Source organism: Pleurodeles waltl, chromosome 4_2 (genome assembly GCF_031143425.1).
Source record: "Pleurodeles waltl isolate 20211129_DDA chromosome 4_2, aPleWal1.hap1.20221129, whole genome shotgun sequence".
Lineage (NCBI taxonomy): Eukaryota > Metazoa > Chordata > Amphibia > Caudata > Salamandridae > Pleurodeles > Pleurodeles waltl.
This window is the reverse complement of record NC_090443.1, coordinates 735,459,488-735,486,706: the sequence shown is the minus strand read 5'-3', so window position 1 is coordinate 735,486,706 and position 27,219 is coordinate 735,459,488. Positions and strand designations below refer to the sequence as shown.

At 44.1% G+C, this 27,219-nt stretch overlaps 1 protein-coding gene across 2 annotated transcripts in view; it reads right to left on the bottom strand.

Annotated features, from left to right (window-relative positions):
- The window catches only part of BTBD8 (BTB domain containing 8), a 491,132-nt gene that overhangs the window by 32,585 nt on the left and 431,328 nt on the right, over positions 1-27,219 (bottom strand). For both annotated transcript variants that reach the window (XM_069232349.1, XM_069232350.1), the window contains 2 exons: positions 19,343-19,430; positions 9,793-9,932 (listed from right to left, as the gene is read on the bottom strand). In XM_069232349.1, coding sequence (XP_069088450.1) covers positions 9,793-9,932; positions 19,343-19,430 — 228 coding nt within the window. The remainder of the gene's footprint in view (positions 1-9,792; positions 9,933-19,342; positions 19,431-27,219) is intronic.

The following is a 27,219-nucleotide window of genomic DNA, read 5'->3' as shown; positions in this document are numbered from 1 at the left end:
TCAACTACATGGTCCAGGTCATAGTGACCACCTGAACTTGGGGCTCTGCCCTTATCAGTGGAATCTGCAAAAAATCTGGGAGTAATTTTTGACAATACTCTTTCTTTTACCACAAATAAGCCTCTGCTACTTGCTTCTGTAGCTTACTGTCTAGAGGAAAATCTTTCCTGTCATCTCAATTTCCGACTGTAATACAGAGACTGATTGCTTCGTGTATAGAGTAATGTAATTCCTTTTGCTTTGGTATTAATAAATCTCTGGGCTCAAGATTGTGGGTGTCACAGAATGTGGCAGCTCACTTCATTCCAAGCATAGCCAAACGCCACTTAATCTCAGAGGTGATAAAATGGTCTATGTTAAAATGTCTCTGAATTGCCCATAAAGCTCACCAGAAAAAAGGACTGGGGTTCATTGCTGTTAAGTTTACTTGGTATGTTCCACATGATATTTGAAATCTTCTAACAGAATATATCACTTCAATACTGTTTAATTGAAATGAATTCAAAGCTCTGCTACTGTGATAAACACTTTGAACTGTTTATTTTGAACCAGTAGGCTAAAAATAACAACCATCAATACAGCTTAAAAAAAATTCCAAGCATTACATTAAGCAAGTGTAATCATAGTGATTAACCCTTTTCCCCAAACCCTTAACTCTATACACATAACCATATATATTTATCCCCATAACCATATATCTTTACCCTTAACCATAATCATATAACTAAGCCCCTTTTATCCTATTCCATTTGCCCATAACCTCAATAATACATATCTCCAAGCCCATACCTCACACCCTTAACCCTGAATCTCATTCCCTTATCCCAAACTCCTAACCCCTAACCCCTAGGCACTATACCATTTACCCTATGGCTCTAACCCCATTTTTCATGCACCTATACAGTAAAGCCCTACCCACTACCTTTAACCCTATACCCATACCCTTAACATGTATACCTTAACTAGATACCCCAAGTTGTTATGCCAATACTCCAAAACCTTAGCTCATAACCCTACATCTGTTACCCCCAAACCGCCACCTTTAATCACAAACCCAGTATCCCTATACATTATACCCCAAACCTTTAACCTTATATCATTAATCACATACCCTTAACCTTACACCCAAAGCTACAACCCTATACCTTTAGCTCCATATTCCTACCGCTAACCCAATAAACATCGCTCCTACACCATTTGCCCTTAACCCAAACTGTAACATTTTACTCCTTTCACATTGCCTTTCTTCAATATATTTTTGGAACGGACACATACAGGACATGTTCCTTCTACAACACGTCTTAAAAGAACTAATAATTGTGCAGTGCCATCTTCACTATGGCCTTCAGCCTTCTGTTAAGAAGGTATTCAAAAGAGGACAAAGGCACTGTAGTGCTGTGTGATAGCCAATACTCCCCAGACCTCCAGGTACACAGTCACATGTTTAGATTTATTTATAAAGAAGTTGGAGACAGAATAATGTCTGGAAGTGCAGTATGCATGCACTAAAAATGCTAGCGGTAACACTGTGATTATCATTATGTTCAATCATCAGGTTTAGTGTAGACATCAAGGATAACGCAAATGTACAGAGATGGAGAGAAAACTCCAAGTAATATTTTAATTGGCAAATTGAGGACAATGTAAAATGTTTATGGGGTTCAAGACTGTGTAATGATTTTACTTAATATAAAACAAACTAAAGTATTAACTTAATCTCACTAACTTGAAATATATTTTAATTTAATTGACCAGGAAGGTTAAATTGCAGAATATGAAGTCTGGTACTGACTGTACTCACAATGGCACTCCATGCAGGGCACTAATTCACTTCTCATTCTTCTGATACTTGAGACTCTTATATAATATCAGATATTTGGAGTTTGCTTCATGAACATTTAAAAAAGCTACCATTGTTTTAGGCACAGCACTGTGTCTGCTGAGGAAGCTGGCGACTTCCAGCAACACAGTCCTTCATTAGATTATACATTGCTAGTGAGATCACCTTTATTACAAGGCACTCATCTTCACTGTCCACTGACATACGACACACAGCTTGGCTAGCTGAGAAAAGTTAGTAATAATGTTATAGATATTTGCAAGAAAACCTCCCCTACATACCCAACTTGTATCACTTTGGAGGAAGACCTTTCACAGCTCTTGCTCTAATTCTAGTAGGGTTCTTCTATTAGGTTTGTTGGCTTACCAACTGTGCTAGTGTATCATTTACTCAGGGTAACCGAGAGGTCTACATCTGCAAGAGCCCAATTTGATATTCTCAAAAATGCAACTAAAATGTAAAAGTACTGTTTACCCATAGGCATTGCTTTCACACATTTATTAGGACTAATTAAGGGGCCTTAATGTACAACTAAATGGAAGTTATTGTCCATGAATTGTTTGAGTGACAATATAGGTTGACACATTGTGTATAAATAATCCACCATGGTCCATCAGACCATGAATCAAAGCACAGAACATTTTACAATAAACATGTCAATATGTACCAAGAAAAGAAAGAAACTAATGCTCTTTAGTTTCCTTGAATCCTGATGGGCAAATCTTTCATGCTATGTAGTTTCAGTGATGTTTTTATTACAACCAAATATTCAAGGAACAATTCTGCTAAGCATGTGCAGAAAATCTGATACAGGCTAATCACATTTTGCTTAATATTCTACGACCTCAGGGGTACATGCACTACTTGATCTGTGACCGATCTGATGATTGTGGAGTTTTGTTGCTTGTGCTTTATAAAATGGCAATAAACACAAGTTTTAAAAAACATTTTGCTTCACATAATGTAAACATATTAAGTAATTACTGTAAGTGAAAGAGAAGTATTTTAAAAAGTGTGCAAACATTTTACCATCATGAAAACTTCTGGTTGGCCTTATGACTCTGTGCACCTTACTACTGCTAACAACTGATAAAGAGCTTATGCTATCTTCTTTAAACATAGTAGAATTGGCTTACACCAAAATGGAACATTTATGTACTTATGAATCCCTAGCACAGTGGTATTACACATACCCAGGATGTGTAAATTAAATGCTACTAGTGAGCCTGCAACACCTATTGTGCCACCTATACAGGGTTGCCTTGTTAAACATGTCTCAGATCGGCCACTACAGTCTGTATGCAGTGTTACACGCCAATTCGATTTGGCAATGTAAAATTTTTGCCAAGCCTAAAACTCCAATTTTAATATATATAAGTCACCCTAGAGCAGGGCCTAAACAGCCCATACGGCAAAGTGTACTTTTTGTAAGTTTTAAATGTCCTGGTAGTGAAAAACTCACACATTTGTTTTTCAATTCTGTGAGGCATACCTCTCCCATAGGAGAACACTGGCCTACCTTATTACATTTAATAAGTGATCAACTTTGCTTGGGAGCAGGTAGAAAATTCATGTTTGGTGTCTAGTAAATTGAAATTTAAAATCCTCCTTAAAGATAAAAACGGATTTAAGTCAGAATTCTGAAAATGCCACTTTTAGAAGTTGGCATATTCCTATCCTAATCATTTGGTATCTGTAGCTTATTTCCTAGGTCACATGATAAGGTGTAATTGGCCTGTGTATTCCTCCCAGACAGACATACAGTAGAGAGACTGGTTGTTGGCAGGATGGGCCATTCAAGGCAGGATGGGGGGGGACTCTGCACAGCCCTTCTTGCATCTCAAAGACACTCCTCACACACAAAGATGTTCACACTAGCTTCAAGTGCCTGCAAACAGCCTGGGACCAGAGCAAGGAGGCAGGAAATTCTAAATACTTCTGTTGGGGAGGGGGGGGAGGAGGGGGGGGGGGGGGGGGACGGTCCAGGCATCTCTTTCACTTAAATGGGGGCAGCAGGTATACAAATATGGCAGTTAATTCTCAACCTGTGGAAAGACTTTCAGAGGACTGCCCCAATGAATATGGTCTTCTGGGTACTTCAGAGGACCGCCATGCTGCCTGAAGCCTGGCCTTTGCCTTGAGAGGACTGCACTGCAACTTGAGACTTGCTTTCCTGCCTGTACCCAAGACTTCCAGGGTGACTCCAAGGTCAGCTGACTGACCTCCTATTCTGAGCTACAGGCTTACAACAAGCTCCAGAGGCCTCCCTGCAACTACTCAGCTGACCCTGCCTGGACCTGCAACTGGACCTGGATGATCCCTGCTGGCATCTGTTGGAGTGAGATCCTGATCCCCAAGGAATGCCTCCCCAGGTCCTTGGCAGGCATCAGAAAGGACTCCTCCTGGCCTAACTGAAAGTTCCACCAAATCCAGCACAAAGCAACATGAAGCCTAAAAAAGCCTCCTTGCGTAGCTGCAAGCATCACTGGAACTGACGTTGACAATGCCAAGCCTGGCAAAGCTACGCCGCACAGACCGCGCACCAAGGACTTAAGGCACAATCCGCAGGGGGTAAAACTTGGTTCTGTACCTGGCCTGTACTCCATCGCAGTCAGCCTGAACTGGTGACTTTGCCACAATCTTGTGTGACTAGATACTGGCGTTTTGATCATTTAAGAGGTATTTCTCACTTTAAACCTTAAAAATTCCTAAGACTGGTTCCACTGATTGGAGTTTTGCCATTTTGGTGTCAAATCATTTATTAAAATGTACTTGTTTTTCTAAATTGGTGTGGGATATTTCTGTATATTCACTTTATTGCTGTTTAATTCATTACTGTTTAAGTGATGCCCAGATACTTTACAAATTCCATGTAAGTTAAACTTGACTGCTTTTGTGCCAGGCTACCAGATGGTTAAGCGCAGTTTAATTTTGTGACTTTTTGTGGTTCAACTTGACAAGGATTGTGGCTGTTGCTTCAGTAGGGTTTCACCCACCTCAACCACCAACTCAATTTCTCAAAAAGACATTATACAATAAATTGAACTATAAAATGGAAATAATTTACACAGTTATGTCAACTGTTCGACAGCATGAGATGAATCAGAGTCACTGTGCCCCTTTGGTGGAGACATAATCAACATCTATACATCAAGAAAATGCTTCTGTCAGCAGAAATGTATACTTGTCCAATTAACGGGTGATTATTTTTAGTTTTGATAAAGGAAATTCAAGGTTTGCTCAGAACACACTGGTTCTTTTGACTTTGTATATTGCACGTCTGCAATTTGGGCAGGGTTCCTTCAGTAGGTGTGTGACATATTAGTTCCTACTAATAAAGGATCGCAACCCAATGATGTAAAAATGTGTAGGTGGTGGTTAATAGTCTTAATCTTATAGAACCTCCCTATTACATGATTAAAAAAAGACAAAGGATAGTATGTTTCAATCAGTGGGGGGATGCACTGAAACATACCACCCTATGTCTCCATTCTTAGTCATGCAATAGGGAGGTTCATAAATGAACTAGGACTAATGGTAGTAACCATCCCCTAGGCCTATGCTCTTTGAAAGGATTCAGTTCTCTGCATCACATGGGTGGGGGCAGAGGACTCCTAGTTTGTGTATTTACTATTCTTTGGAGAAGGGTCTCACCCATGTGTTAATGCAATATATTTGCTACAGTGAGTTCAAACCCAGATAGCAGGTCTTTGAACGAATTGTAAATTAGTACATTATAGATTTTGGAGGCATATTTGAAGACTTCAGATGAAAATGAGCTACATCACCTCACTCATAAGACATGACATTACAGCAGCCTCTGTTACTTTTTCCAATGATATTCATGAATGCTGCCAGAAACTTGAGGAATGATGTACCAGATCCATGGGGGCACCACCTCCAAAAGACATTATGTCTGATGTTGGTAGATAAGGTCTATATCTTCTGATTACATGTCATTCTCATTACTAAGCTAGCTACGATATTTCTGCATTTTAATTAGGTCTTGAAGAAATAAGGTATAAATGAAAGAGGTGAATACAGGCTGAAACTAAAAAAACACATATTTCAAATACACTCTAAAATATTGTCAGCAAAGATGGAAAGTAAAACCTCTAACAATGCCTAATTACTGTTAAGATTTCTTAAAAGCCTTCATTCTGAAAACAACGTCATGAAATTTAAGTGTACAACAACAAAACCTCATTAAGAGAGCACTAGTCCCTACAAAATATCAAAGAAAAACACACTGCAATATTATTGCAAATCAGCACAAAAAGAAGGCTATTTAATTGAGATACACAGAACACTTACAAGTCAACTGTATAGCAACCCATAAAAACAGATCAGGATCCAAGTGATTTATGTGGCACAATGAACAGTGCAACAGGATATTCTTTTATTATAGAAACATTGTTATTTTGGTGACTTCACAGCAGTTTACAAAATTGTTCATGTCTAACATTTATTTAAATGTTGTTTCTTTAGAAAATATGAATATGTAACACAATATTATGTAAATTCTGCTGTTAGACCTTACGTAGAACAAGCATTATCTTGACACTGGTGTAAATAATCCATAGTTATGATGTGGAGTAGTTAATTCATATGCTGATTCATTTCTTTACAAACCACAAAATGCAAATTACCAACCACTGAGATGACTTAAACAAATGTGCCTTAAGATTAATTGCACGTAATCTACTTGGACGCTACAAATATATGATCACATATGGACAGTTATAGCTTTGGTTATATGCAGGAGGCGGGGGAGCCACTGAAAACTTGGACCCGCCTCAAACCTGGAGCCTGGCTCTGGCTGGGCTCGAGGTCCTCTTGGAACCTCGAGCCCATAACAAGCCAAGCTTTCATATGCATTTGCCTGTCTACTGCCCATCAGGATGTGGCGTTATGGTCAGAGCTGCCGACTGTGGAACTGAGGAAGCAGGTTTGAGTCTCTGTGTTGGTTCAACATCCTGTGATTCTGAGCAAATCACTTAATCTCCCTCTTCGTATAAAGAATGCATGGGACTCTGTGTAATACAACTGGTGCTCATGTAAAGTGCTCCAATACCTATAGGTCGAGTTTGCCGTATATTTTAAAAACTGCAGGAAAATGCACTAAAAGGTGAAAACAGAGCCTTAACATTAGGAGAGACAAATAGATATCCATTTGCTGGCTGATTTGTACAAAGTATAACCAGAAACCCTGAATAAGTTGCAGTTTCCCTGCTTACATATTTTATTTCACCAAAACTCTTTGTCTTCATCATTGCATGTCAAAGCACTTTCAAATATCTGAGTTCTGACCACCAGTTGTAGAAAACTATCACTTTTGATAAGTACTTCTGAGTGCTATAATGTCCCTATTAATGTCAAACCTTCCACATATTAAGGGAATAAACTTTTTGAATTTTGAAGATGATATGGTATTTTACATGATGTATGTAGGAAGTTGGCTCTGTATGTACTATTTCAAAGTAAGAAATAGCATGCACAGAGTCTAAGGGTTCCCCTTAGAGGTAAGATAGTGGCAAAAAGAGATAATTCTAATGCTCTATTTTGTGGTAGTGTGGTCGAGCAGTAGGCTTATCAGAGGGTAGTGTTAAGCATTTGTTGTACACACACAGGCAATAAATGGGAAACACACACACTCAAAGACAATTCCAGGCCAATAGGTTTTTATATAGAAAAATATATTTTCTTAGTTTATTTTACGAACCACAGGTTCAAGATTTACAAGTAATACTTCAAATGAAAGGTATTTCACTCAGGTATCATAGGAACTTTGAATCAACACAATATCATGTACAGTTTTAGCAAAAATGGCAATAAGCTATTTTAAAACTAGACAGTGCAATTTTCAACAGTTCCTGGGGGAGGAAAGTTTTGGTTAGTTTTTGCAGGTAAGTATAACACCTACAGGGTTCAAAGTTGGGTCCAAAGTAGCCCACCGTTGGGGGTTCAGGGCAACCCCAAAGTTACCACACCAGCAGCTCACGGCCGGTCAGGTGCAGAGGTCAAAGTGGTGCCCAAAACGCATAGGCTTCAATGGAGAAGGAGGTGCAGTTCCTGCAGGGGGAGGTTAGAAGCACCTCCACCCAGTACAGGCTTTGTTACTATCCACAGAGTGACAAAGGCACTCTCCCCATGTGGCCAGCAACATGTCTGGTGTGTGGCAGGCTGGCAAAACTAGTCAGCCCACACTGGAAGTCGGGTATGTTTTCCAGGGGGCATCTCTAAGATGCCCTCTGGGGTGTATTTCACAATAAAATGTACACTGGCATCAGTGTGCATTTATTGTGTTGAGAAGTTTGATACCAAACTTCCCAGTTTTCAGTGTAGCCATTATGGTGCTGTGGAGTTTGTGTATGACAGACTCACAGACCATATACTCTTATGGCTACCCTGCACTTACAATGTCTAAGGGTTTGCTTAGACACTGTAGGGGCATAGTGCTCATGCACTTATGCCCTCACCTATGGCATAGTGCACCCTGCCTTAGGGCTATAAGGCTCGCTAGAGGGGTGACTTATCTATGCCATGGGCAGTGTGAGGTTGGCATGGCACCCTGAGGGGAGTGCCATGTCGACTTAGTCATTTTCTCCCCACCAACACACACAAGCTGGTAAGCAGTGTGTCTGTTCTGAGTGATGGGTCCCCAGGGTGGCATAAGACACGCTGCAGCCCTTAGAGACCTTCCATGGCATCAGGGCCCTTGGTACCCGGGGTACCAGTTACAAGGGACTTACCTGGATGCCAGGGTGTGCCAATTGTGGAGACAAAGGTGCAGTTTTAGGGAAAGAACAACACTGGTGCTGGGGCCTGGCTAGCAGGCCTCAGCACACTTTCAAATCATAACTTGGCATCAGCAAAGGCAAAATGTCAGGGGGTAACCATGCCAAGGAGGCATTTCCTTACAATGTATGCAAATATTGTAAGGGCTCGGCACATGCACGGGCTCCAAGTGTTGAACCAGACGCCCAGCTCTCCCCGTTAATTTGTTGGCTTGCCCACCTCTATTATGTACTGCCTATAGACAATAATTTAATTGTCAATCATTTTTGACATTCAACAAATTCTGTCTAATTGGCCTAAAGTAATAGGTCACCAATGGAAGTAAGGTGTTGCTTGGGCTTCTTCCACGTAGCCGGAAAAGGCTGTATGGATGGCAAACCACACTGGTTTTATTTTCTCAACTCTAAGCAACGAATTGAGAATTGATGTTCTTAAAAATAAAACTTGAGGGGGCTTACATTCTGGTTTTGCTACCAGCACTGGATCGGGGAAAAGGGTGGAGCTCACTGACTACGTTCTCCAAATTAGGTGCAAGGTAGATTTCTGGGCACATGGAAGGGATGATTACATCGTGCTATCAAATTAGATGCCTTAAATTGAACATAAAGACACAAACACTCAGGTTGCTACTAGTGTTTTGCATAAGTTATGCAGCACACTACACTTGTGACTGTTTGGTCTTAATTAATAGCGAGTGCCTTCTTTGGGCAGGCAAAACTTGCCTTCTCTTACAACTCCAACAAGACCAAAACACGTGGCAGGAGCTGTTTGACATCTGATAGGTTTGTTTAGGTGGTACTTTACCTATGGAAACTGTAAGACTGTACTATGAAGAGAAAAAATATATATTTTATTTGCACAGCATGGACAGCAGTCCCTAATCATATGCTTAAAGACTTTGCTATAAAAAAAATGTTTTAAAATTAACAAAAAGTTGTAAAGGCATTGACTTTTTCTAGCTCCAGTGGAAGACATCAAGTTAATGCTATGCTTTAAACTTCTGCTAGAAAAACAAACATTTGAGATGAACATATTTCAAGTATCAGTGTTGGTGGTTCTGCCCTCTATGGAAAGGAATAGGTCTCCTCCTAACGACTCAGAGCTACCCAGTTTCAGCACACAAACATATAAATCAAAGACACAGTAAGATATACCTTGCTTTTTGACAAGAGCAGGGGGTGCGCTCTTTGCTCTCTGCGGAGCACTTCCATTACCATTCATGTTTGATTTCCTCTTCTGTAAGATCTGTGAGTTTGGATCAATACTTCCTTTTCCATTTGATGTCTTTGTGATGCTAAAAGAGAAAATATTTTTGTTACATTTAACATTTTTGGAATGTTAACTTATTGGTACACATTTAATGTTAGTTTTAATTAGACAACAATTTACTCTTTTCTTTTCCTTGCTCATAAAGTACAAGTTACTTACCTTCGGTAACGATACATCTGGTAGAGATATAGTCTAGTTGCAGATTCCTTACCTTTGAATTCCCCCAGGCGTCAGTCTGGATCCGGAGATTTTTCTTCGAGCAGTACCTCTGCGAGCCATCAGGTGGCGTCGGTCGACTCCGCAGGCGTCGTGTTCGCTGTGATGATGTCACGTTCGTATATAGGCACCACCCCGGTGCGCTGACTTCAGTTTCTTTTCACGACTTTCCTTGCCAGTAGTGAGGAGCCATGGAGAACACTGAGTGGTGCGCCAAAACTAAGGCCCTTAAGGGGAAGTTCCTGTCCCTATAAATCAGTTCGCAGTGCGGGAGGATGGGCGGGTTGCTAAGGAATCTGCAACTGCAATATGTCTCTACCGGATATATCGTTACCAAACGTGATCAACTTGTACATCTGATAGAGACTTCTAGTTGCAGATTCCTTACTTTTGAATAGATACCCGAGCAATAGCATCCCCGGTGGAGGGCTGTGAACCAAGATCACACCAAGAAGTCCTGCAGGACCGACGGGCCAAAATAACCGTCCCTGTGGACCTGACTGTCCAGGCAATAGTGCTTGGTAAAAGTGTGCAGAGATGCCCACGATGCTGCCTGACAGATGTCCAGGACTGGAATGCCCTGTGCTGGCGTTGGGGTAGCAGCAGTAGATCTGGTGGAGTGAGCACGCAAACCTTCAGGAGGTTGCTTCGTAGTCAGAGCATAGCACATTTTGATGCATAACAGCACCCATCTAGAAATGGTCCTCTTCTGCACCACCTTTCCTCTTCTTTGCACCCACATATCCCACACAGAGTTGATAGTCCACGCGGAAGTCTTTGGTACGATCAGACAGAACACCAACACTCTTTTTGAGTGCAGATGGTGGAGTCTCTCCTGTTCATGTGAGCGATGTGGGGGTGCACAAACGGTAGGCAAGATGATGGACTGTCCGACATGGAAGGGTGTCACCACTTTAGATAGGAAAGAAGCCCTTGTGCGAAGTACCACTTTGTCAGGATGTATTTCCAAGAAAGGTCACTTAGATGAAAGAGCCTGGAGCTCACTTACTCTGCGGGCAGAGGTGATGGCAACTAAAAAGACAGTCTTGGTGGTTGAAAGCTGTAAAGGGAAGTTGTGAAGTGGCTCGAATGGGGCACACATAAGATATGTTAATACTAGGTTTAGATCCCATTGGGCCATGATGAATGGGATAGGAGGAAAAAGTTGTGTGAGGCCTTTAAGAAACCTCCCAACAATGAGAGATTTAAGCAGAGAAGGCTGATCTGGTAAGCTCAAGAAAGCAGAGATAGCAGAAAGATATCCCTTAAGGGTGCCCAGGGTCAAGCCCTGCTGGGCAAGGGAAAGAATAAAGAGGATGACCTGAGAAAGAGGAGCAGATAGAGGATCGACAGATCTGTCGATGCACCATGCCACAAATTTCTTCCAACAACAGGCGTATACGGTTTTGGTTGAGGGACGCCTGGCTGCCAAGATAACGTTACAGACTTCGGGTGGCAGGTCATAAGACGTCAACTGTCACCGCTCAATCTCCACGCAAGGAGGTGGAGGGCGGACAGGTTCGGATGAATGACTCTCCCCTGCTTCTGTGACAGAAGATCCTCCCGATGAGGCAGTCTCATCGGAGGAGCTATGGACATGCTCAACAGTTCCAGATACCAGACTCTTTGTGCCCAGTCCGGAGCCACCAAGATTACTTGGGCCCAGTCTTGCCTGATCTTCAGAACTCTGGGCAGAAGTGGTATGGGCGGAAAGGCGTACAGGAGACCTGAATTCCACTTGTGAAGAAAAGCGTCGCCGAGCGAGTGCCGCCTTGGAAACTCCAACGTGGAAAACAGCTGACATTGCGCGTTCTCTACAGAGGCGAACAAGTCTAACCAAGGTTCTCCCCATTGAAGGAAGAGACCTTGCGCCACCTCCGGTTGGAGACGGCATTCGTGATCGACCACACATCGTCGGCTGAGTTTGTCTGCCGTGGCATTGAAGGAGCCCGCCAGGTGTTGAACCACCAGTGAAATGCCCTGATGTTCCAGCCAAGTCCAGAGGCGAAGAGCCTTTTGACAAAGGGTCAACGACCCCACTCCACCTTGTTTGTTTCAGTACCACATGGCAGTGTTGTCGTCTGAAAACCTGCACTGCTTTCCCTTTGAGAGAGGGAAGGAGTGCCTTTAATGCTAGTCGAATCGCTTGGCGCTCCAGAAGACTGATATGGAGCCCGGTTTCCACCGGAGACCAGAAGCCTTTGATCTCCGCCTCTCCCATGTGGCCGCCCCATCCCATGAGTGATGCATCTGTCATTACAGTAAGATCTGGTTGGGGAAATAAGAGTGATCTGCCTTTGACCCAATCCTGATTAGTTAACCACCACTGCAGGTCTCTAGCAGTTCCTTCCAAGATCTGGACCTTGTTGGAGAGATTCCCCTGACGTTGCGCCCACTGGAACTTCAGGTCCCACTGCAGAGCCTGCATATGCCATCTGGCCTTTTGAACCAGCTGGATGTCGTGAGTCCCAGCAGCTTCAGAGTCATTCTCACCAAAATCCAGGACAGAGGCTGAAACATCGGTATCATAGCGCTAATATCCTGGACTCGCTTTTCGGGAGGATACACCCAAAACTGCACTGTATCCAGAACAGCTCAGATGAAAGGGAGCATCTGAGGAGGAGTCAGGTGGGACTTTGGCACGCTGATAGTGAAGCCCAGCAAATGCAAAAGGTTAACCATAGTCTGGAGGTGGACGACGACTGTCTGGGGGCGAGTTCACATTCAACAGCCAATCGTCGAGGTAGGGGAAGACTGGGACCCCTAACCTGTGCAGATGAGCTGCCACCACTACCATCACTTTTATGAACACCCGAGGGGCACTGGTAAAGCCCAAAGGGAGCATGGTAAACTGAAAGTGCTCGTGACCTATCACAAATCGTAGGTAACGTCTGTGGGCCTGCAAGACGGGAATGTGGAAGTATGCGTCTTGCAAGCCCAACGCTACCATCCAGTCTCAGGGCCTCCGGGATCCAAGGTAGATAGGACCTGAGCCAATGTCAACATTGTGAACTTTTCCTTGTTAAGGAAGAAGTTGAGGGACCGAAGATCTAATATAGGATGAAGACCCTTGTCCTTTTTTGGCACCAGAAAGTAGTGGGAATAGCAACCACGACCCACTTCTGGCAACGGAACCCTCTCTATAGCTCCTTTGGCCAAAAGGGCTTGGACTTCCTTGCAGAGAAGCGCCATATAATCCTCCGATATGCGATTGTAAGAAGGTGGCATGGCTGGAGGAGGTGTCTCGAAGGGGAGGGAGAAGTCCCTTCGGACAATTTGGTGATCCCACCTGTCCGAGGTAATGGCTTGCCACTGGGGGAGGTGATGGCGAATCCTGCCACCAACTGGTTCCTGGTGTACCCGCGGACTATGAAGGTTTGGAGGCTGAGGAGGGGGCGGGGTGGACTGGGCGACCCACTGGCTCCCTGATCTCCGGGGGCGTGGGATCCCGCAGACGCACAGGAGCTGTACAGCATGCGCAGGTCGATGGCCAGGGGGAAAGGAACGTGGCTGGGTGCCCCTTCCATAGCCACAAAAGGGGCGAAAGGTGGACTGCTGGGGTCTAGGAGCAGACGCAAGACCAAGGGACTGGGCCATGGCTCAGGAATCCTTGAAGCGCTGGAGCGCTGAGAGAAGCCAGATGTCGTCAGCTAGGCATGGCATCTCAATGCCACCGTCGATGCAACCGATCTGCCCAGGGAGTCGGTTGCATCCAGTCCACAATGAATCATGAACTTTGCTGCATGTCCCTCCCATCTGTCACGGCTTGGAAAAGGACAGTCCGGGCCTCCTCCGGAACTCTAGGCAGCACTTGCGTGACCGTATCCCAGAGAGTATGGGAATAGAGGCCCAAAAGGCATGTGTTCACGGCGGTGTTCATGGACCACAGTACTAGACTGTTGGGAGAAAAAAACCTCTTCCCCAAGTTATCCAGTCTTTTGATTCCCTATCCGGGGGTGCGGCAGGGAATGCGCCCGATGAAGAGGGAGCCTGGATGACAAGGCTCTCAGGCGTGGGGTGTGGGTGTGGCATTGTGGGTCTGTCGGTGCGGGCCAACGGCAGAAGGCAATCGTCCTATTCACAGGAGCCCCTGTGCTGGGCCTGGACGAAGGACCCAAAAGGACATCTGTCAGTGCCATGTTAAAGGGAAGACGAGGTTCTGATGTGGAAGACCCCGGCTGAAGCACGTCGGTTAGGATATTAGGCCTAACCTCCACAGAGGGTAGTTCAAGGTCCAAGACCTCAGCCGCCCTTCGCACTACCATAGAGTATGAGGCGCCATCCTCCTACCCACAGTAGGAGGAGAGAGCATACCAGTTGTCAGGTGAGGTGTCTACACCACTGGCATATCACCCAAATCCTGCACCCAGTCCATTTGGGAGTCAAGCTTGTTTTCTAAAGGGTTCAGCATCCCCTCCATACTCTCCCCGTATCCTTTCTGATAAGCATAAGGGTCTGGATCAACCCAGGGCCCAGGAGAGCCCATAGAGAATGGAATCTGCATCGAGCGACGTTGTTACGGCTCCGGGTCATAGGTTATGAGAATGGGATCATCATTGATTTTGGGCCCAACCGACGTCGGGAGCGTCGACGTCTGACCCGACGCAGGGGAAGGGCACTTTGGCGCGACCGGCATCAGGACAGATCTGAGATAGGATCCGGAGGAGCTCTCCGGAGCCGTGGCCGAAGCCCACAACTTCAAACCCGAGGGGGCCCCCCCACCAACTCACCTGTGCCCGAGGGTGCAGAAGGTGGGTCGGTCTGCCCAAAAATGAGGTGCATTGCCTCATAAAACTCTTTGAGCTGGGCAGAAGTGGCTCAAGCTCCTGGGAAGTCGAGGAAGTGCAGAGCGGACCCCGATGAAGGCTCTGAGGACAGAGGCCTAGAACATCAACACTCTTCCAGCGCTGCATCATACGAGTGGCGGGGTGAAGTCGAAGAACACTTATACTTCTTCAACTTCTTTTTCTTATGACCCGAATGTCCAGATGACTTCGAGAACGAAGAGATGTGGTGACTCCGCGGTCGATCTCAAGAACTTCCTCTCGAACGAGACAGTGACCGCTGCGGTGTCGAGTGTCGGGCTACCATTAGCTTTAGGGACCGCTCCCTCAAAGCTTTCAGGTTCATGGCCCGACACTCGGAGCACAACTTCGGGTCGTGATCGAGCTCCAGGCACCAAAGACACATGAGGTGCAGATCCACAACCGATATCATTCAGTGACAGGAGTCGCAGGGCTTAAAACTGGTCTTGCGGGACATCCCTCAACGCATCCACGACCTTGTCAAAAAGAATTTGACAAAAATGTCCTAGAAGTCAAAAAGTGAGTGAGGTAGCTCTCTCCGGTTCTGCGAGTAGGCTGGCGTGGAAGGAAAATAGCTGACAGCGCGCCACGGTGGCGTCTATATACTATCGCAAAATCATCCTGGCAAACACGACGCCTGCAGAGCTGACCGATGCCACCTGACGGCGCGCAGAGGTTCCTCTCAAAGAAAAATCTCCAGTTACAGACTGATGCCTGGGGGAATTCAAAAGTAAGGAATCTGCAACTAGAAGTCTCTATCAGATTTAAATTATAATAAAAAGTTTGGCTTCTGGGCAAACAAGGACGTGTTTTTACAAGAGGATCAATCAGCTACTCAGGATAACTTTAACTTATTACACCCTTACACATTAATATTAATAGTCACAGAGGAAATAATAAACTATAGAGTAATTGCACAATTCGAAGAGATAATGAACCAGTGTATCCTTCAGCAGCTATTTCCTCTCTTCCGGTACTAGTATCAACTTAATGGTACTGACATGCTACACTGCTATGCCTTCCTCAGATAAAACCTGCAGCAGGTAATGAATGTTGCTAATCAGTCTATTAGAGGGTATAGCTGTAATTATAAGTACATGCCTGTAAGTGCTGTTGCCACGTTATCCCAAAATGTCAGACTTATCCAATAACCTGTGTAAATACTGCCTTATGGCAGAGGGACACTTAGACTTAAATGGAGGGCACTACATTCAGATCGGAATACAAATTATAGCTCAACATAGAGGGTAATGGCTTCCTGGCGAGGAGTGTCTTGATTTTAACTGTAAAATATGACTATGTGGCTCGCCTATGTCTAAAGGTTAGTGAAGGTGTTAGTATCTACTGCAAAGTATAAGGTAAAGATGCAGAGCTAAACTATTTGGATGTAGTTGACACAAGAGTAGGAGTTTAATCAGCTTCATTACAATAGTGAGAGCATGGTGTATTTGCCAACTGAAACTCCTTTGGGAGCCTGCGAGGGCATCTTGGCCTCAGGACACAATCATCTAAGTGGAGATCGGATTTCGTGATTAAGAATTAGGCTGGATGGCGTTTCAAGCTTCACTAGACAGCAGGGTGGCATTACGTCAATCAATTCCCATTCCATCACCTCTATTAGTCTAGTTACAATGTAGTTATCTCTCTCAACATCACAAACTTTGATTTGAGGTTCTAGAAAACGCCATTGTTATCTGGTTTATTGACTGATGGCAAGTCAAAGGCACCCGGTGCTCAAATCCATACACAGCATTTTCTTAGAGAAGATCTGATTTTTTTTTTTTAAATCTGTTTATTAATCGTTATCATTGTTTACATGTGGTAGATCATGTCTCCATATTGTTACATAAGCTTATCATTACATTCAGTGAGTCACCGGTATGTGCATGACATATCAACAGATCTACTGTGTATTTCCGATGAGAAATAAAGCAAAAAAGGAGATAAGAGAAAAAAGGGAGAAAAAAAATAAAAATAAAGAAGCAAACAAACATTTAACAGTAACAAATGCCGCCATTTGTGAGTCACGTTGCTCATATGTGGTAAAGGTCTTGCCTATTGTTTGTGTAGCATTAGCCTGGGGGGGGGGGGGGGAGGGGCGGGGCAGAGGGGTCATGCAGTGAGGGAGGTGGTTAATGGGCTGGTGCCTGGGAGTGGAGGGGAGGGAAGGCCTGTAGTCTGGGTTCAGTTGTGGGGGTAGGTCATCTTATTTCCATTTTTTCTAGGTTTAATGACTGAGGGTGTATGAATGTTGCTATTCCTAGTGCAGGCACCTGTCCGATTCAGGGGGGTCGGGTATCATCTTTTTGTTCCAGCTGTTCTATGATGGAGTCCCATATGTCTACCCCTTTAATTACCACTCCACTGTCACTTAATGTACGTAGCACTTGTATTTCTGCTTTTAGTCCAGTGTGACATTTCTTGCGTCCAGCGGTGTATGTTTGGTGCGCAGGGTGATTTCCACTGTGTGGCGATTAAGCGCTTGAGTAGGATAAACGCGAGATCTGCGCATCTGTGTCTTTGTTTGTCTATACCTTTTCACATGCGTATTCCTAGCAGGCAGGACTCAGGGGTGGGAAGAAGCGGTAAACCCGACCATCTAGCTGTTTGCGTCGTTGCTTCCTGCCATATACGATATATCGGTGGGCAACTCCACGTCATGTGTATAAAGTCTGCCTCCGGTATTCCACATCTGTGGACTATCATAGTTAATCTAAAAACAATTCCCCACACTAAAATATACAACCTGCTTCTGCAGACTGCAACATTAAATAAAGAAACCACAGAAAAATATAAGATACAGAGAAAAATTTCAAAAATGTACACAGCAGAAAACCCCCTTTATCAGCGATATGCCCCCGTGATCATAGGCACCTGTCAAAGTAGAAAGTGCTGTTTATTGCTGAGACCTTATAGAGTATCCTTATATCAGGAAAATTACCAAAAATACTTCACCAAGGAACATCGCACCTGACCTTCATGGAAATCCTTGAAACCACCAAGGAATATCATCTAAGAACAAGGATTTAGAACAATAGAATTGCTTGTACAGTGATTTTGAGACCAGCATGAACTCTTCCTCGAACAACAAGTATATAGCGAGGACTACTAACCTCATAAAATTGAAAATACTGCCAAATCACACTGTTAATATGGAGAGAATCTTTACTTTTCTCTTTGCTACAATGCGTCTTCATCCTCTGCTCATTGTAAAGCATTCCTACACATGGCTTGAGTTGACATGGCATGAGCTACACAAATAAATGATAAAAGCTTCAAGACCCAGGTTCAATTGAGAAGCTAACAGCATAGAAGTCATACATATGATGTAGAATAGACATTATTAATATAAGATTAGTATGTCTACTTTTGATGCCCAAAGCTAAACATTAATAGCAGTGTGATATTCAGACACACAGAAATGAGCAAGGCAAAACATTTTACACTAATGAGATCACCACAAATCAAATATTTTATTTTTAAATAAAGCGTATCTAGATGGTTTACAGGAGGCCCTGTTTCAGTATTGTGGGGATTCAGAGCAGGAACTGTGTCATAAGCTTTTAAAACAATAATACTATTCTATATGGTTTAGAAAGGAATTTCAAGAAAATCTAATTGTGAAAACAACCTAAATCAAAACACATTGAAAGGTATAACAATAGGGGTGTTATTCCAAGTGATATCATTTGCAATAAAAGAAAACTGGAGTTTTAACTGCAATGTGTTGATACTGCCAAAACACAATTTATATTGTCTATGTACCAGCCAAGAATACTTCCTCATAATGTGATTCCATGAACCAGCAGTTCAATGTGTAAGGAGCCATGGGGGCTCATAACACAACCTTACAAAGGGCCCCCATCAGATAGTAAGATAGCCCTCCACCAAGTCTTTCCCTTCCTTTCAATCCATTTTAGAAACTATACTGCTCTCCTATCATCATCAACCAAATCCTGCTGGTATTTGCCTCATTATCATAAGCCTATAATTATATATAACCTAGCACCACGGTAATTGCCCACTCTCCTTCCATCTCTTTATTCTGTGGAGGTACAGAAGAGGGCAAAGAAGATGAAAGGAGGTGGATGATCAGCCTCCTTTGCATTTTGGAGATCTGTGGGAAGTGGCAAATCAACATCTGCCATTTATCACTTTCCTTGGGTCTACAGAGACTTATGTGAGGCAAGGTCATAGGCTGTTGTACCGACTTCCCAGTGCTTGGAGGTCACAGCAACAGGTTTCATGCTTGAGAACAAACCCATTTGGAAACCATATACAGTGTAAGATTTCTGAAAGTTTCAAAACCTATTCATTAACCTTTTTCCCAAATCTAGAATATTTCAAAGTGTTAAATAGTTTTTCAATACAAATTTGCAAAATTAACGTTTTTTTAAGGTAGGTATTTACTCACCTGCACGTTTCACCATTATATGCAGTTTCAGTAATCTTCTTTTTAGTTACTAGACCGTTACTCAACTTTGCAGTTGATTTTGACTTCACTGTTGACAATAAAAACAGACAGTGGCATCAGTAGTAACATACAGTGGTGAACTATTAAGACAGTAACCGACATAAGACAGGCAAAAAATGTTATTTTCTTCCAGAAGACAATGATTACAATGAAATTAAGGTAATGTGAATTTATTTTTTCTTCAGTGTCTGAAAAAGATCGACATTTCTACAATGATTACTTTTTGTGCTTTACAAAACAGGTTAAATTGAAAAGAACCATTTTATTTTTTACTGTTAGGTCACAATTGATTTAATAGTATAGGTAACTGAGATAACCACTCGCTGTTAAGGTCTGTGTGATGCCAAAATTGGAATCTCACCCAGACGTGGGTCCCATGCTCACTGTGCCACTGGATTCATGCTAGCCTGGCTGATGAGGGATGATACCCCAAAACCAGTCACAAGATACTTGTTTTCGATCCAGGGAGGACCTGGCCTGACAGTTTGAGCTGGACTGTTTCCATGGGGAGCAGGGTCAAGACTGATTTGCACATGGCCGGGTCCAAACTGGCCTTTGGTATAGGCTTGGAAACCAGTTTCAGCATTGTTTGAGAGGCTACCTGCAGTGCGGCTCCATCTGAGGAGTGCTATAAGGAGGCACCTGGTTTGAATGGCACTGGGGAAACACACACCAGTGTTATGCCTGCTGGATGCCCTGCAGTTTCCATGGGCCCTTGGGGGCACTACAGAGAAAATGAAACATTATGGGAGAGTGCTTGCACAGCCTATGTAAATACCATGACCTGCACTTCAAATTCCAAATACAATGGAGGAAAGGTCGGCACTACATCAGTTCTTCCACTGTGATGTTTAGAAACTTCAGATCAGAGGAAGACTCAGTTGCTCACGGAAGGGAGGGATTCCCCCAAGACCTACCGTGGATAAGGACCTCGGAAGAGGCATGGTATTGTCTCACCTGTGTGGCTTCTTGTGTTTCTCTTTTTTTCTTCTGATTTGGACGAGGAAGAGGGTGATTATCTAGCCCTTCCCAGCCCGAAATCTTAAAACCCCTTAGTACCCTAGAAACCTAAAAGAATGCCTCATTTGTTTCAGTGACAAAAAATAAATATATATATATATATCACTCAAAAAACAAAGGTTAAGGTAAGGTTATAGATAGGTGAATTTGTCAGTGAGAACGTTTAACATTTTGTAAGAAAAAAACATAGAAATTAATCAGTTATAGTTAGCAGCACTGAATATAACTTGTGTCCCCCTGCCATGCACTACTATGACCTCACATGACATCGCTCATGACATGTTCGATGACATCATTTATGACATCACTGATGTACAGGTGTATGTATTACGGTGTGTACATCGACTGGCCTCTCCTGTCAGACCTCTGTCTGGGATAAAAGGTGCATGTAGTAGGTCTTGTACATGAACTAGCCTCACTTGTCAAATCTTCCTCTCAGATGAAAGTACTGCCCTCTTCTGTCAGATCTCTGTCTCAGATGACAGATGAGCGTAGTAGACTGTGGATACAGACTGCCCTCTCAGCTGAGACTTCTCTCTTGGATTACAGTGGAGTATGGTATGCTCTGTCTAGGTACTGTCCTCCCTGCTTACACCCCTCTCTATGATAATGCACATGCATAGCAGGGTGTGGGAAAAGACTATACTCTACTCACAACTCTTACCATGTCAATTGGTGTAAATAGTAGCCTCTGATAAACACCATCTCCAGTAAGAGTCCTTCCCACAGTACCAAGTGTGCATACTACAGTGTATTCAAAGATCACCTACTCCTTTCTACTTTTCACAATCCTGTGAGATCGTAACTTTTGTTGAAAATAAACATTAACCATCTACCTAAAACAGACTTATCTGTTATGCACTTCCTGCGAGATCCTAAAAACTAGTTAAAAACAAAAAACATTTATTTTCTTCACAGTAGTTATCCCTTACACACCTCCTCTAAACTTAGGGGGACAGCATGCTTTTCTGCTGCTTCCTTATATAGCTTTTTTATCAGTTTCCACAACACCTCAAATTTTCCACAGTAAGCAGCAATAGCAACCATTTAATTTGTAACATTTCAATAGTCAGTCAATCAGAGCACTGGGTCTTGCGAGGATCTAGGGAGAGGGTGAAGGCTCACTGGAAAACAGGCCTCTCCACCAATCATAGGCCTCTATTTTTGAATTTGCGCTTTTGCTGGAGGTTCACAAAAGTCTTGCAAGCCGAACTGCCAAAATGTACAATTATTTTTTACCTTTAATTTCTCAAAAACAACTGAACTGATTTGCACCAAATCACAAAAAGTTCAATCTGTGGACCGAGATCTAGCTTCCTGACGAATTTGGTTTAATTCTGTTGAGCAGTTTTTGCTGTAGCCTTGGGCAGGAGGTTGTCCTGGTTTGTAGTGGGTACCAAAGGTACTTGCACCGTATACCAGGTCCAGTTATCCCTTACTAGTGAAATGTAGACAATGTTTTAGCAGCTTAGGCTGTTTAGAGGTAGCTGTGGCAGAACAACTTAGGCTGAACTAGGAGACTTGCAAAGCTCCTGCAATACCAGTATAGTTACACAGCATTTATACACAGTAAAAGACAATACTCAGTGTTACCAAAAATAAAGGTACCTTATTTTCGTGACACAACGCCAAAAATATCGTAGAGACAATACTCCTTCTGGAGGTAAGTATTATACACAATATATACTCTAGTAACCAAAATCAGGTAAGTAAACAGTCATAGAATAGTGCAAACAGTAGACAGTACAATAGATTGCAAAGGGCCTAGGGGCAACACAAACCATACACAGAAATAGTGGAATGTGAATGTCGAATTCCCCCCTAGGCAAAAGTAGTGTGTAGAGGGGCACTGGGAGTGTAGGAAAACACCAAAGGTATGTATAGAACCCCACCCCAGAGCCCAGGAAAGCAGGAGTAAAGTACAGAAAGTTTCCTCAGGACACACTATAAGTCATGGTAAAGGATTTTGCAAGAACCAAGCAAGACTGCAAGCAATAAACAATGGATTCCTGGACCTGAAGACCTGTGGAGCGAGGAGACCAAGTCCAGAAGTCGAAAAAGAGTCCAGGAAGGACAGGAGCCCCTGTCAACCTAAAAGAAGGTGAAAAAGTTAATTCTACGGTCAGAAGAAAAGTACAGAAGAGCACCACAGAAGATGGCTGCGGGTTCCTGGGCGGTGTAGGAGTTGTCCCACGTTGAGTTGTTGGAGGCAGGCTGTTTGCGTTGCTGGATTCCGCCAACAAGCCTTGGTTCGAGCAAGTATGCGGTTTGCGTAAAAAAGGAGCTGCCTGGACCCAGGAGGGACCTGGGGGTCTCAACTCGGACTGAGGAGACATAGGGGGCTCTCAGCACTTCAGAGAGCCCTCAGAAGACCAGGCAGCACCCACGGGAGTCCCAGAACCCGGGGACAAAGAAGATGCAAAGTGCAGTTGTCGGAGCACTATACTGGAGGGTCCCAAGCCGCCGGAGAACAACTCAGAGAGCAGTGAGTCACAGGATGGAGTGCTGGGGACCTGGGCTACACTGTGCATGAACTTTTGGAAGACAGACACAGAAGCCCAAGGAGCTGCAGAAGACGCGCGCACAGGGGGACAGCCTGGGTCACTTTGGTCCACCACCTGTGTTCCAGGAAGCACACTCATCGTCAGGAGAGGAGTACCAGAGTACCGGATGTCGTCGCAGAAGGGTGCCTGCTGAAGCAGAGAAGTGACTCTGTCACTCCATGGGAGATTCCTTTGGTTCTTCTGAAGCAGGCTGAAGACAGGCAGTCCTCAGAGCGTGCATACCTTGGAAACCGTTGCAGATGCTGGCTGGAGCTGAAGCTGCAGGTCACAGGAGTCGTCCTGGATACTTTGTTGCAGTTACAGCGGTTCCTGGAGCAGTCTGCGGTTGTCCAACGGTCAAAAGCTGAAGCAGAGGAGTCCTGGAGGAATCTTGCAAACCGAATCTAAGGAAACACCCAGAGGAGAGACCCTAAATAGCCTTGAGAGGGGGGTTGGCTACCTACCCAGGCATGCACCTATCAGGAGGGGACTCTGATGTCACCTGCTGGCACTGGCCACTCAGAGGTCTCCAGAGGGTCACCACACCTTGAAATCCAAGATAGCTAACGCCAGGGACACTCTGGAGGAGCTCTGGGCACCACCCCTGGGGTGGTGATGGACAGGAGAGTGATCACTCCCCTTTGTCCAGTTTCGTGCCAGAGCAGCAACTGGGAGTCGCTGAACCCGTATAGACTGGATTATGCTAAGAGGGCACCATTTGTGCCTTTCAAAGCATTTCCAGAGGCTCTGGGAGGCTACCCCTCCCATGCCTGTAACACCTATTTCTAATGGGAGAGGGTGTAACACCCCTCTCCTAAAAGAAATTCATTGTTCTGCCTTTCTGGGATTGAGCTGCTCAATCCCCAGGAGGGCATAAACCTGTCTGTGAGGTGTCAGCAGCTTGGGCTGCAGTGGAAACCTCAGAGAGCTGTTTTGGCAGTACTGGGGGTCCCTGGTGGAGCCCCCAGGGTGCATGGGACTGGCCACCAATACCAGATTTGGATTGGCGGGTCAATTCCATGATCTTAAGACACCTCACATGGCCATATTCGGAGTTACCATTGTGAAGCTACATATATGTATTGACATATATGCAGTGCACGCTTATAATGGTGTCCCCGCACTCACAAAGTCCATGGATTTGACCCTGGACAACGTGGGGGCACCTTTGCTAGTGCAAGGGTGCCCCCACACATAGTAACTTTGCACCTAGCCTTCACTAAATGAAGGTTAGACATATAGGTGACTTATAAGTTACTTAAGGTCACTGAAAATGGCTGTGAAATAGTGTGTGCACAATTTCACCCAGGCTGCAGTGACAGTTCTGCTGAAAGGTTTGTATGAGCTCCTTATGGGTGGCAAAAGAAATGCTGTAGCCCATAAGGATCTCCTGGAACCCCAATGCCCTGGGTACCTAGGTACAATATACTAGGGACTTACAAGGAGGGTCCAGTGAGACAATCAGAATTGGAATATGGAGTCACTAAAGTGTAGTGACAAATTTGGTAAGTAGAGAGAGCATAAGCACTAGAGTTCTGGTTAGCAGAACTTCAGTGACACAATCAAGCATACTGACAACACACACAGGCCACAAACTATGAGCACTGGGGTCCTGGCTAACAGAATCCCAGTGAGACAGGCAAAACACACTGACAAACACTCACAAACAGGCCTAAAATGGGCATACCCATGCTAGAAAGAGACTAATTTATCACACCTTGTCTAAATAAGTCTATGGAAAATGTATGGGGATTTTACGTTTTGAGACACCCATTTCACTTCGCCTCCGCTTCACTGAGCAAACCAAACTTGCCAGAAAGAAGCTGAGGTGAATGAACTTTTTTTGGTAAAGTTTCATGAAGATTTGTCAAACTGGCCCAAACTTATTAGCGAACCAAGAAATGCTCTTTCTACGGAAAAGCTGACCTAACTACAACTACCTACTCGTGACCACCAGTAGGTAATACACATATTTCTGTGCTGATGTGTATATATATATATATATATATATATATATATATATATATATATATATATAATGAACATATATATAAATATACACAATTAAATATTTATAGATATACATACACACATGTATGCACCTAAACGTCACCTGCGTGATACCTAGAAGCTGTTATCTTAAGTGGTTCCAGAGTAATCCTCAGTAGAGGATCCAGCAATATCTATAAAACACTATACTCAATCAAGGAGATAAGGACTAGATTACATACTAGGTTTATTGTATCTGAAGGGCAAGATGCCCATCTTTTCTGAAAATAAATAGGAAGTGTTAGACCTGGCAAGCTTTTTGCTGTGTCTCCCCTGTCTTTTTGCCTTCTGACCTCCTGTTTTTATGGTATACTAGACTCTGTTTTTGCTGGTTTATTGTCTCTGCGCACTTTCCCACTGCTGATCAGTGCTAAAGTGCAAGTGCTCCATCTGTAAATTGTATTGGTGATTGGTTTATCCATGACTGGCATATTTGATTTACTGGTAAGTGTAGGAGGCTGGCCTGGCTTATAGTGGGTACCTTGTGGTACTTACACCCTGTGCCAGGTCCAGTTATCCCTTTATAGTAGATTAGAGGTGTTTCTAGCAGCTTAGGCTGATAGAAGGTGGCTATGGCAGAACAGCTTAGGCTGAACTAGGAGGCATGCAAAGCTCCTACTATACCACTTATATCATATAGCACAATATCATAAGAAAACACACTACTCAAAGTTACTAAAAATAAAGGTACTTTATTTTAGTGACAATATGCCAAAGGTATCTCAGAGGATACCCTCACTTAGGAGGTAAGTCATATACCCAAATTATATGTACACAAACCCAAAACAGGTAACAGTAAGAAAAGTAGTGCAAACAATGTAGAATCACAATAGGATGCAATAGGTAGACATAGTTCTAGGGGCAACACAAACCATATACTCCAAAAGTGGAATGCGAATCACGAATGGACCCCAGACCTATGGGAGATTGTAGAGGGTCGCTGGGAGTGTAAGAAAACAGTAAGGGTGTCCAAGATACCCCACCCCAAGACCCTGAAAAGTAGGAGTAAAGTTACCCTACTACCCCAGCAAGACAGAATAGTTGTGATAGGGGATTCTGCAAGAACCACAAGCATCACAAAAGTGTCCTGGAGGGGAGGGGGGGTGGACAGGAGCCCACTAAACCCTGGATGAAGGTGCAAAAGGGCTGCCTCCGGGTGGAAGAAGCCAAAGATTCTGCAACAACTAAAAGAGCTAGGAACTTCTCCTTTGGATGGAAGATGTCCCACGGCGTGCTGGAGGTTGCAGACGTGTTTCCAGGCAGAAATACTGCAAACAAGCCTTGCTAGCTGCAAGAGTCGCGGTTGAGGATTTTGGGTGCTGCTGGGGGCCAGGAAGGACCAGGATGTCGCCCCTTGGAGGAGACAGAGGGGGCGCTCCGCAACTCAGAGAGCCCCCACAGAAGCAGGCAGCACCCGCAGACGTACCGGAGCAGGCACTTAGAAGATCTGAGGACAGCGGTCGACTCAGAGTCACAAAGGAGGGTCCCATGACGTCTGATTTCAACTCAGCGAGTTGGGAATGCAGGACGGAGTGCTAGGGACCCAGGCTAGGCTGTGCACAAAGGAAGTCCTGGAAAAGTGCACAGAAGCTGGAGCAGCTGCAAATCACGCAGTACACAAGGTTTGCTGTCTGGCATGGGGAGGCAAGGACTTACCTCCACCAAATTTGTGCAGAAGGGCCACTGGACTGTGGGAGGCCCTTGAACCCAGCTCCTGTGTTCCAGGGACCACGCTTGTCAGGATGAGAGGGGACCCAGAGGACAGGTGATGCAGTAATTTGGTGCCTGCGTTAGCAGGGGAAAGATTCCGTCGACCCACTGTAGGAAAGTACCATCTTGCCTGGCATGTTACCCCCATTTTTCACTGTATATATGTTGTTTTAGTTGTATGTGTCACTGGGACCCTGCCAGCCAGGGCCCCAGTGCTCATAAGTGTGCCTGAATGTGTTACCTGTGTTATGACTAACTGTCTCACTGAGGCTCTGCTAATCAGAACCTCAGTGGTTATGCTCTCTCATTTCTTTCAAATTGTCACTAACAGGCTAGTGACCAATTTTACCAATTTACATTGTCTTACTGGAACACCCTTATAATTCCCTAGTATATGGTACTGAGGTACCCAGGGTATTGGGGTTCCAGGAGATCCCTATGGGCTGCAGCATTTCTTTTGCCACCCATAGGGAGCTCTGACAATTCTTACACAGT